General features: G+C 43.0%; 1 protein-coding gene across 28 annotated transcripts in view; it reads left to right on the top strand.

Moving 5' to 3' along the window:
* Positions 1-507: 507 nt before the first annotated feature.
* LOC310906046 (rap1 GTPase-activating protein 1-like) overlaps positions 508-12,706 on the top strand; it is a gene marked incomplete at its 3' end in the record, with an annotated part of 49,454 nt that continues 37,255 nt past the window's right edge. For 13 of the 28 annotated variants that reach the window (XR_014589339.1, XR_014589340.1, XR_014589341.1 and 10 more), the window contains exons 1-2: positions 6,273-6,400; positions 7,923-7,988. Coding sequence is in view for 15 of the 28 variants with exons in the window: in XM_083855039.1 (XP_083711165.1) it covers positions 7,923-7,988 (66 nt within the window). The other 15 variants (XR_014589335.1, XR_014589337.1, XR_014589338.1 and 12 more) reach the window with 7 other exon arrangements.

The raw sequence follows: 12,706 nt of genomic DNA, 5'->3' as shown, positions 1-12,706 counted from the left end.
AGTCTCATGATTGATTATAGCTCTGTGTTTCATTCCGCAAATGTATCTACATCAGTTATATAAATACGTTTATCAATTCTTAATATTCTTTGAGAAGGAAGTAAGCATCTTGTCCTCCTTTCACTACATTTTAGTTTGTGCAGCTGTACTTCCTGTTAAAAGACTGCTGGATTTTCCCTGTTCCCAGTTTTATGTCAGCAAAGCATTGCTGGCATTCTTTATTTCAAGTCTACAATTTATTTAAGACCACTCGCTTTCTGAGAGTGCCTGGATGCTTTTTATCTTCTCTGCTGGTTTTGGCTGTGGAAGAGTTAATTATCATCAAAGTAACCATGACACCTGATAGAGCCCTGCTGTCCTGGGAATGGTTGAACACCTGCTTGCCATGGAAAGTGGTGAATGTTTCCTTGTTTTGCTTTGCTTACATATGCAGACTCTTCTTTACCTATTAACTGTCTTTAACTCAACCATGTGTTTTCTCACTCTTACCCTTTTGATTCTCTCCCCCATCCTACCAGAGGGAAGTAAGTGAGCCAGTTTTACTGCAATTGAATAGAATTTTTTCTTTAACTGTAGCAGTTCAGCTCCCAGCAGTCTGGGAATTATACTGGATTCTTACTAGCCAAGGTGCTCTATGCTGATTTTCCAGTAAGGCTAATTTCTTACTAACCAAGGTGCTCTAAGGCTGATTTTCCAGTAGTGCTTGTCCTCTTAGTGCTACCCAGGCCACTGAGGTGCTTAACAAACTGGCCACAGAATATTTTTTTATTATTTTTTTCCACTTAGGTTTGATGTGGAAACACTATTTTGTGAGACATGTTGTTTGATAGTACTCCAAAATATTTAGGGGGCACTTCTCTGTAACAAGTAAATTTGAAGCCATAGATTCCATTTTTACTGCATGTCTGATACACAGATTATATGTATTTGATAAATGCGTGTGTACCTATAAAGCACAGCCCACACAAGCCATGTAGAAGGGTATGTAATGTGTAATGTGCAAACACATTAGGACTCATATTTAGCCATTCACAGAAGCAAAATGTTCCCCACATTCTGCATTAATAAATTTTCTAGATATTTAGGGTTAGTGTGTGGTTCCTAAGTGGCAGACACCTTCTCACCACATGTCACAAAGTGATTTTTTTAAAGCTGTTATGTATGCCAAGTATTTGTCAAAGCAAGTACCAGCTGTTCACTACTGTTGTACATGCTTACACTACTGAACCCACCTTATTCTCTATGTGTCCTTATTGATTAACAAATAAATGATCCATTATTTTGTCTCCTAATGTTCCACATAAACCACCCTTACCGTTTCCAGGTGGCCTGTTGATGTGGAATAATTGCTAGGTGCTCTCCAATGAAATTCTATTGAGTAATTAATTGTGAACAGTCTGCACGTTGTTCATTAACTGTCTTGATTCCTGTAAGTAACAATGTCCTTCTCTTGCCCTGACTGGACAAAGGCGCTTTATTTTATTGCAGGTGGGAAGGAAGAGGGAAACAAGGAGACTATTCCTGTAACTGGCACTGACTTCTGGTTCGGGTAATCTCAGATCAAATTCGAGTTATTACTACAAATCCTTCAGCTGTGATGTTAACCAAATCCTTTCATTCACTGCAGATCTTTCAGAGAATGTACTCTTTGAGAATAGTGGACTGACTCTTATTTTGTGCCTTGGAAACAGGGCTGAGATTTTCCTGAGCTAGCGCGCATCCTCCTTCAATTAAAAAAAAAAAAAAAAAAAAAAAAAAAAAAAAAAAAAAAGAGAGAGAGAGAGAGAAGAAACAGATAATTTGACGGTATTTCAGGTGTTGCTCATGTCTAAGATATTGTCAGCACGCCTCCCCGCCTGTATTAACGGGCCAGGGCTGTCAGCCCTGCAGAGCGCCCCTAAGGCGCTCCGGGCACAGCAGCCTGTTGGCGAGCGCGTCGCTCCCGGCTCCCCGTTCCCCGCTCCCACTCCCGCTCCCGCTCCCGCTCCGCAGTGGATCGTGCCGTCCACACTAATCAGCGCCGGCTCCCGTTATTAAAGGGGCCGCAGCACCGTTCTCATTTCCCAGAGGGGCCCGGGTGTTCCATCCCCGGGGATTCCGCAGCTCGACACGGTCTGACGGGGCCGTTCAGGCCACCCTTTGTGCTGCAGGCTGCTTTAACCCCTTCTGCGCACTTTGGAATTGCAGGAAAAGTTCGTGGGGAATAATCTCAACAGGTCCAGATTATCCGGACAGAAGGAAGTTGCGAGCACCTTTATCCCTAATTCTGCAAAAGAAATTTACTTGTCCGATTGCCTTTTCATCCACACGTTCTTCTGTTGTCCTCATCTGCACCACATCCAGTTCTGACCTCCCTTCCTTCTCATCCCATGTATCTTTCTAGCATCCAGTGCCATAAAAAAAAATCTTTGCCTGTGCTTCCTGTCCTTTTGTTTGGATTAAGCCGCTATTATTCCACTTCTTTGAATAATATTTCGTTACTGCAAATCGTTAAACTTGTTGATCCAACCTAGTCAAGTCCCATAGCTTCACCCTTGTGCTTTTCAGCCTTTCCTCAGTCTAATGACTTACCTCTCTACTGTCCATCCATCTGTTTTAACCTGACCCTGGCAATCCTTTCATTTCTGTGCCTTGATTTCACGTGTAATTCACGGATGCAAACTGGCCTTGTATATTCATATATCGCTCCTTTTGAAGGACTATGCTTACTGAGAGTGTAGAGTTTTGCTTTGTTAAAATTATTAGTTAAAGCCACCATTATGAAGTTAATGGTGCAGTAAAGCCTAAAAACTAAGTCCTTTCTCTTAAGCATGATTATTATACAGATAATGAGAACTGTTTGCAAAATATGGTCTTTAATTAGAGGGCCTCCCTCTGCTAGAGTTGTCCTCACATCTTGCGTTTTCCATCTCCCTGAGTTATCCTCTTGTTGAGCCCCTGTTATATATGTCCAGAGAAAGACTTGCTGGATGATAAAAACTCTGATTTTCCAAGTACTTTAATGTATGCCAAGAAAATTTTTACCTTATGAATGATTAGAGCACTTGATTTCTGGGTGGAAACCATCAGTGAAGCATTTTGACTTGGTTATGATCTGATACACTGCAGAATGCAAAGCTCTTAATATATTATGCTGAAATGATGAACTTTGAGCTTTTGAACATTTCCTGCCATGGATTTTCTAACATGCAGTGAATAAAAACATAGAATTAATTCGTATGAAAAGGTCTCATTTAGGTGAACTACTGTGCACTAAATGGTCAACTTCAAAGCTAGAAGGGCCTTGTGTATACATCTCCTGAAGATCTTCAAGAATGATATTACTCAGTCTCTCATGGTAGTTCTCAGTAATGAATCATCCTCATAGGAAGAACAAATTTTTCCTTGAATATAGCTGAAATTTTCCTTGGTGCAACCTGAATGTTGTCACTTGTCCTTTTGTTGTGCTGACAGTGATGAACCTAGATGTCACTTCTGTGGAGGAGCTGCTTCATCTTTTCTGAATTGTGGCCATTCTAGTCATCTCTGAAATTAGCAAGCAATCCCATAATTTACTTCCTAGTGAATTTTCCCTGTTGACAAATATCCAAAGTTATACTGTCAAAATACCCCCAATTCCCCAATTCATACAGTACTCACAGACAGATAAATTGATACATATTTTTCATATACTTAAGTTTTACTAGCAGGCAACTTTGCTCAAAGCTTGAAAGTAAACTGAGTTATCTAAGGGCCCTGCTGAGAGATTGATGCTGCATTGTCATGAGCCCGTTTAAAATTCAGTTGCTTGCATAGGAGTCCTGCCATATCCCTTTTCCATCACTGGCCACTTGTTCCATCCCCTTCATTGCACCAGCACTGGCATTCAGGATGTCACCTGGACCCACTGGCTGATTCAAGCAAGACTGTCCTGTGTCAGCATGGTATGGAGGCATCTTGAGCTGTTTATACAACTGTACTGATGGACTCAGAGCTCTGTTTTCTTTTCCTGGCCCTGGGTAGTAGTGAGGGTTTGTATCTTTGTGCCAGTTTATCCTTATGTGGAGCAGTGGTAATAATGGGAACCAGTATCTGCAATCCATTGCAAGATATTCAAAATAAAGGTGTCAAGGAAATGGGAAGTAATCATATTTATATGGAAACTTCTACAGTCTTTACAGATATATGGGAAGACACAGTCAGTTTATAATCTAAGGGTGATTTAAAGACTTGTATAAATGGCAGTATGTTATAATTGTATTGATGAGGTTATGAATAATACTGATTTTTGGTATATAATATGAAATTGTATAAGTATATAAATTGTATATATAGTATATAACAAAGCAATACTAAATTGTAAGATACCAAAGTAGTTATACAATTAGTCAAGTATGAGTTTACTATACTGAAAAAAATGCATAAATCTACAGATGTTCTTACATCTGTAGGTGGATGCCCAGGCACTGATGTTTGCTGCTTGCAGAAAAGCCAAAAACGACTGCTTTTCCAATATTTACAATGCTGATTTTCTTACTTTTATTGAGTTTTACCATGTCTTGTTCCTCGTCTACTTTTCTGGAAATAAAACTTACTTTAGATAGTAAGTCTGTGCCTGCATACCATTATCCCTTTGTAACCTCCAGAATAGTTATCTTCTACCAATATTAGGGTATGAAAGTTGCAAAGATCATTTGTTGATTTGATAACCTTCTTAAAATTATGTTCTGATAATTGATAATTATCCCCTTGATAATTATCTCAAAGAGACTGTTTTTCTGTTATCTCAGAGAAAAGGTTCCTTTAAATTTAATTAAAATAGTCAACCAGGAAAAAAGATCCAAAGCAGGGAAAGGTTTCAAAGTGAACATCATCAAAGATTCAGCACAAAAGAAGGGTCTTGTAAGTGCTCCAGCAGACTCAATTAGAGTTCTTGGACCTGGAACAACTGCACAAAACAAATCTTTGGGAAATTCTTTTTTGTTCCATCTATAGAACTTGGTGATTCCAATACTCACATGAAAACAAAAAGGTAATAACTTTTTCTCTTTATTTAAAATAAAACATTTCCAGCCTGGAGAATTGTGGAGAAATGCTTGACAAAGCTTGATATGTAAAGTTTTGAAAACAGGAAAATAATTACAAACAATCACAGTGCCCTCTTAAAAAGAGTTGCTGGTTTTCAGGTGTTTTACTCAAAATTGTAGTTGCAATACCAATGTTTTCTAGTAGGCATTTTATTTTCAATGTAATTTCAGGAAACTCTTCACTACTTCGGGTAAAATTCCTGCAGACATTTTTTTTTTCAAAAGATGGGAAAAGTTAAATAGGGCAGAAAAGCCTTGATGACCTACTGTTTGAGCACTCTTGTATGGTGGGGCTTTTTATTTGTCTCTGTGGTGACTCTGCCACAGCTATGGTCAAGAGAAGAATTAACAGAACAAATTACTGTGATGTTTGAAATCAAACAGCAGGAGGGTCCCCAGCAAACTGACGGGATGGGGATGATTCAGGGTGAGTTACTCCAATGCAAAATGGAGCAGTTAATTTGTCCTGGGATTTCAGCCTAATCTTGCTGTGAGGCAGATCTAGAACACTCACCCAGCTGTGGGTACTAGCCCTCTAGAAAGGCAAAATGCTTTAAATGTCTTGACCAAAATCTGCCAGAACTCATTTTACTTTTGCCTAAGACTGGTACCAGGTAAGAGTCCTTTAATTATCTACAAAAATTGTGACTGAAAAATCATTCCAACCCACAGGTCAGCTCCATGACTCATGATTACTAAAAACATTTACAGAAAGTACCATGTCATCCTGTCCCCTTAAATTATCCTCCTCCAGTGCCTTTGCTATGGGACCAAATCAGTACTACGTAATCATGTTACAGATTTTTCCAGTCTTCTACTTTCCCTTCCTACTCTGATCTATACACATGAATTTGCATGACCCAGTTCACTGTCACCAAATAAGTGTCATTATACTTAAGAGGACTAGAAAGATGTGCTTTTCTGTGGTAAAACAAAACAAACCTAAAAAACACTCTTTCATTTTTAAAGGTCATCCCTGCAGGTCTGGGATTAGAAGCGCAGGGAGCAGGATGTGGGAGTACAGAGCTGCCTGTCTTCCACCTCTGGAGCTGCCAGTCTGTCCCCTTCTGCCAGGGCAAATCTTCTCTGCTTAAGAGCACAGCTGCTCCACAGACTGGCTGTTCAATCGACAATGATCTCTCGTTTCAAGTGTGACAGCACCGACCTGCTCGATCTCCATTCAGCTGCAGGTGGGGGCAGCGGAAGAGAAAGGGAGGGAGGGAGAGGGAGGACACTGCAACCTACGTGAATAATTGATAGTGCAAGGAAAGGAGAGCAGCTGGGTTCCCTGTCTCCATCTGCTCACCAGCTGGGGATGAGAGATCCTTGCTCAGGTAGGGGATGAACAGCTTAGCTGCTTTTATTCTCATCTTGCTTGCAATGCCAATTAAAAATATTTTGCATCTAGAAGGAATGGGAGCAAAGATAGATGGGGGAGGGTTGATCCAGATCTTCTCTTCTGCTTGCGTGGCGTTGTGTAATGGATAGAGTTTGGGGTAGTTTCAGCCTCATTATGGAAAGTGTTTGTGCTTTTTAAAAGACATTGTGCTATTTTGCCTTGTGCAGAGAAGCAGTTGCAGAGAGAGAAAGGGAGAGCGGAGGTGGGGAGAGCAGAAATGTCCGTGCAGGAAATAAAACAAACTAAAGGGATGGAGGGGCATGAGAGAGGGTCGTCTCAGACTCAAAGGAATCCCACCCTGATTATGTCAATCTTGGACATAAAATGAGGAGTCCAAGTGCGCTGCGGGAGGTGCTGTCTGTGCACACCCGGTGCTATATTTAGAAGCTGTGTGCGCAGCTCTGTGGAAACAGCTGATGTGAAAACATGTGTGTTTCTGTCTGTGGATGCAGCTATGAGTTTGTGTTATATTGAAGTAAAACTTAAAAAAATACAGGTTTTGCCCTGAAGAGTTTACCCTTGAAGGATATACTGCTGTGTTTATGTGGTACTGCGCAGCTTCCGTGGAGCTGCTGATGTTCTTACGATGACTCAATTAACACAATTGCAGAGACCAGTTTCTGTGTTACAGCTGATACAGACTTTTCTTATGTGAGCAAGATAAAATGCTAATGAAATTAAACACATGGAAAAAAATCTCCTAAAAAACCCTGGGAAAATACATAGCAAAAGATATAGACACCAATTACTGTAATACATATATTAACGTGCCCAACATATAATGATACCTGAAAGAACAAAAACTTACATGCCAGTCCCTAAACCACGCAAGGACTATAAAATGCATAATGATCCATGCAAGTATGGACACATATAGGGATTAAAATCTGAGACTGCAAGTACACTGAATTAGTCATATAAGAAGGCAAGTATCAATAGGAGCCTAATCTACTTACTACAACTGAAGGCTTATAATAGGTAATATTTTCACATCAGCAGGGTAAATAGTAACAATCGTTAGCTTGATTGTAAGTTGAGGAATGGAAAGCGGTCCTGTGATTTGCTTACATGTGATTTATTCATATTGCTATTGCTAAAGGAGGCAAATTAGAACAGTAATTAAGGTATTTAATAATTGTTTGCTGTTTTGCTTATGCATATTGAGGGCTTTGTACACAATTGGAGTTGCACAGAAGGTTAGGTAAAGCTGTGAGACAGTTAAATGAAAGCCAAGCTGAGTGTGGGTTTGTATGTGAACAAAGTTGGCTCTTGCCTGTAGTGGCAAGCTGCCGAAGAACAAGAATGGCAGAAAGACCTGAGCCTCTCTGTATGCTTTGCTTTCACCATGGCCAGGCTTGATAGTGCTGCTGATAATGACCCTGAGATGGGGGAGGGCAGTAGTTACTGCTGGCAGCTCTCTCTAACAGCAAAAAATATTGTCTCTTCCTCCTTCCTAGATGCAGCAGAAATGGCAAGCTTGGCTCTTTGCCTTGGTCCAGTCACAGCTCTGCTCAGAGATTCAGGTGAATGAGTAAGACCTGCTTGTGCAGAGAGCAGCTGTTCTATTAAGTGCCCTGGGACAATGTGGGAGGCATTTGAGTTGGAGTGAGGATGTAAGAATTGGCCCATGCTCCAGCATCAGATCTTCTGGGGAATTACAAGAGGTAGACAAGAGGAAGTTGAGTCAGCTGGGCTCTGTGCAAGTTACTAAAACCAGCAAGTGGACCCTTTCTTTGTCCATTCAAAGTTGTCACCTATCTTGATTCCTTACTCCTTACAGTCTATGCCCACCCACAGACCCTTGAAGTCCCCATAATAATTTCTATCCAGGTCTTTCAAGAGTAGAATTTATAGGAAGCATTAGGATGAAAATGCTGCATTCATCCCCAAAACTTTGATATAACTCCTTGCTCTCTGCATTTTTCTTTTTTCCCCCATCTCTGTGTGCTAGCTCATATTTTCTGTTGGGTCTGTCTGCATACTGTTTGCACTCTTCCTTTACATCTTTTCATAGCTCTCTGGCAAATTCTGTCTCTTGTTTTGTGTTTCCTTATGTCCCCTTCATTAGTTAGAACAAACCCAGTGCGAGGTTTGGCGTAAGGCTGACACTTGGAGTAAGGCTGTAGCTGCTGCTTTTATAGGTCTTGATGTAAAGAGAAAACATGACATCATCCTGTGAAACGAAACTGAGAAGCACAGGGAAAAAAAAAAAACCGTGTCCAGAAGAACTCTCTGATCTCATTTAAACCCAGGTATATGCATATTCCTGCTATAGCAGACCATGTTCTCATGCTCAGGTTTTTTTTTTTTTTATCAGGAATGACAATCTGTTGATGAGTGAATGGAAATACATGTGGTTAAGGCGTTCGTGACCCCTGAAAATTTGAGCTTCCCTAGCTTAAACATTGCATCAATGAGCTATTTCACAAGAGGCACAGAGCCAAATCTCTGCGGTACTTGGTGCATGTCAGATCCAAATGACAAGGATTTGGATTCAGTGGGTTTAGTATCTTCCTAGCCTTCTCTTTAAAATAATGGGGATCGGTGGAGGACTGCTTTGATGCTCATTTTCCTCACTGCATACTGAGAGCCTGGTGATCTTGTTCTACAGCAGAGTTGAAGAAGTGAAAACCCCTCTGCCATCCCTGTCTGGCGCTGTGCTTGTGTTACCCTTAGGGACAAGCTGGAGAGCAGCATCCCCGGCCCGGCTGTCCCAGGAGCCGCTCCCTCCTGCAGGCCGTGCTCCATCCAGGGGGGCTCCAGGGGGAACCGCTCTGACACGGCGGAGGAGGGGCACAAGTCATCACCCCCTCCCCCCTTGTCTCCTCGTCCTCCATCCCTCCTCCTCCCCTCCGCTGTCCCCGGGCCCGGTGCCGGCCCTGCGGTCCCTGCCCGGTCTCTGCGGTGAATCCCGGCCCCAGAGGAAGAGGAGGGGTGGGGGCGGGAGCCGCGGCTTCGCAGGGGGCCGGGGGGGAGCCCGTGCCCTTCTTCATGGCGAGGCCGGGGAAGAGCAGGCTCCCGAGGAGGGAACCCGGGAGCTGACTCAGCGGAGCGGTGCAGCATGTTTTCCCGGGAGCACGGCTTCCCTGCCGGGGCCAGCGGAGGGTAGGTACCGGCACCGGCACCGGCGGCCGCGGGGCCTGGGGCCTGCCTTTCCCGGGCAGCCCGGGGACGGGGCAGGGCAGCGCCTGCCGGCTTTGGGATCGCCGTGCTGGAGCGGCAGGAAAAGCCCTCTCGGGCCGGCAGGGAGGGCGGAGAACCGGGGAGGGGGAAGGCGATGGCCGGGCCCAGCCCGGCAGGTCCGGTCTGGCTGTGGGCCCGGCCCTCGCTCCCTCCCGCCCTCCGTCCCTTCCTGTCGGCCCCGCTCCGGCCGGGGAGGCGGGCGGTGGGCGCCCCTTTCTCTGGAGAGAACGAGGGCGGCTCGGCGGGCTTTCTCCTGCCGTCCTGGGAGTGAGGGACCTCTCCTATTGGGACTTCTCAGGAGGTGGGAGTGCGGGTTGGATGGCACGATTAATTTCCGCCTGGAGTTCTCCTTTCTCCTGCCCCTCAAGGGGTTCTCCGGCCCTCCCGGTGCCCTGCCCAGCTCTTTGTGGGTGCACGAAATCCTGCCCACGAGTGGGAGCGCTGGCCACCACGGGAGGTGCCCACAGCCAGAGAGGAGTACCAGTGACCCGAGAGGTTCTCACTGGAAGTCAGAGTCTGTGGGCAGAAAGTTTGTCACCAGCTGAGAGCAAACTGCCTTTCATCTGTAGTGGTTGCTTCCTTTTCCCAGTTCTGGTTCAGTAATTCCTTCTCTTGAGCTCTAGCAATCCATGTGTAAGCACATTTCAAAGCTGTACAGGTGTTCTGAGAGTAGGGCTGTTCGCCTCATGTTTTCAGCTGTCTCCACCGAGTAGCTAACAATGGTATTTGGTAAAGCAAATGCATCTCTCTAAGGCAGAAACAAGGGAGTGAAATAGCAGAAGCTGTTTTTCAGAAGTGGTTGCCCAGAATTTTCCTTGTGAGCATTTCAGGCCTGTTCTTGTCTCACATTACCTTCAGTTCTTCTGAATTACCTGTCCCTTCCAGTGAGGGATTTAAAAAACATATTAATGTCTCCCTGTAAGAAACTCTTATCAGGCTGGGACACCAGTTAATATACTGACTGTTGTTCCATAGATAGCTGCAAATCATGCTGTGGTGTTTCTCCTGTTGGAAGGCTTCCAGTTTAGCAGAAGTATTTACAACAGCTATACACCTGCTTCCCTGTGAACTTTCAGGAAAACAGTTATCTGAGGATTTGGGGCACTTGCCTTTTAGAGTGTAACAAATCCCCGCCTGCTCTGGAATACTTATGAAAGGGTGTATGAAATTCTGTCCAGTTTGTGTTTTTCTTAGAGCAAATACTTGCGTTGACTTGGTTATTGAACTGACTCATCTACAGCAGATAGCAATGATTTTCAAAGCTGGGTAGAGAGATCTCTAGACTGAAATAATAAAGGATACTGCAGGACAGGAATACAGGGCATGAGCAGAGCTGTAGTGGCTTAGAGATCTTCAAAGGTTCGCCTTGTTCCATTTCGGAATTGAGAGTGGAATTTATCAGTGGATCAGCAGTACCTACATTTAGTTTGACTGCCTGCTTGAAATTAGTGCACCGGTTACCATCACTAGCAAAATCCCAATTTAGCCTGCAGCATTTTCCAGGCCCTATGCTTCCCCATATTGCCGTTTCCTAAGAATAAAGCTTCAGCAAGTATACATTGGCACATAAATATTCCTCTCCCAGTCTGCAGAATTGCTTTCCTTTTCCAGAAGGAAGATGTTCCTCTTTTTCTGTGGTCAAAGAGTTTGAAGGTCCAGTTTGAAAAGAAGTGTGTTCCCTTTTTATAATACAGTCTAGCGCTTTTCATTCCAGAAGTTCAAAGTTCCGGAAATTGAATGTGGACTTTAAAGCAATAATTATAATAGCCCCAAATTTTTGTGGTATTTTATAAAAGATAACATAAAATCTAAGACATTCTTTTGGATTTTCAAGGACCCATAGTGTATTCCTAATTTGGGATAATTACAGAATTGTGAACATCTCTAAATGTACAGCAAGACTGATGATTTTGGCATCTACTGGACTCATTTGGACAATAGAACTGTACTAAGATTTAGCAGTAAAGAACAGTTTCTGCCCAAAGTTTTCCAGTTAGTCCAAAGTGTTGAGATGAATTTATGATGAAAGGACAGGGGCAGGACTGGCCACACTGACCTCATGTAGGAGCTGCCAGATTTCCATGATGCAGGTGTGTATTTAACTCCTCTGAATGATTCAGCATTCACCTCAGTGACATGCCAAAGAAAACACTAGCATGCAACAATGCCCCTGGGCATCCAGTTGCACAAAAGATTCTATTGTTGCACTTCTTTCTGAAAACGAGAATTTATCAAATTAAGCTCTTGCCTTTTCAGGGCTCACAGACCAGAAATTTCAGATTTTTAAGAGACAGTGAAAATGTTTCATGTATTGCCTTGGTCATAAATTTTGCTCATCCCAAACATTCTTCAAATAAATGAATAAGATGATAAATAAAGCATGTATTAGTATAGTATTAATATTAATTTAAAATACATTTGCCATCAAACTATTTCAATATTTATTTGAGGTTGTCAAAACTAACTCCTACGTCTTCCCTCCCAGATATGTTATGGCATTAATTTCTAGACGTATTATACAGATCTCGCTCATTGGAATTTCAGGAGAAAATTGTGGGATGGAAGCATTGTATTACTTTGTCTAGATGAGCCTATATACAAGTTACATGATGCCATTGGGCCACTAAAATGAATTGTCAGAGAATTGGTGAGCATTATGGTTCTTGCAGCCTGTGATAGAATAGTTTCAAGATTACAGAAGTATGTTGGACCTCCATGCAAGAGGGAATGTAGCCACTGCTTTCAAAAGCAAGGGTCTGTGTGACCACTCTCTTAGCATGGAAGCAGCAGCAGTCATGCATCTAAAAGCTACAGGACAGCAATTCTTTGTTGTCTCTTAGGATTATTACATACATTGCATGATGATTGTATGTCCAGTGACAAATGGTGTCTCTCGGGCTCTGTCTTGGGACTGGTGATCTTTAATATCTTTATCAATGACATAGACAGTGGGACTGAGTGCACCCTCGGCAGATTTGCAGAAGACAGAGAACTGAGGGGTGGAGTTGGCACGACAGAAGAAAGGACCATCCAGAGAGACCTGGACAAGCTTGACAAG

Source organism: Zosterops lateralis, assembly GCF_965231275.1.
Source record: "Zosterops lateralis genome assembly, chromosome: 2".
Lineage (NCBI taxonomy): Eukaryota > Metazoa > Chordata > Aves > Passeriformes > Zosteropidae > Zosterops > Zosterops lateralis.
This window is presented reverse-complemented; position numbering and strand designations above follow the sequence as displayed.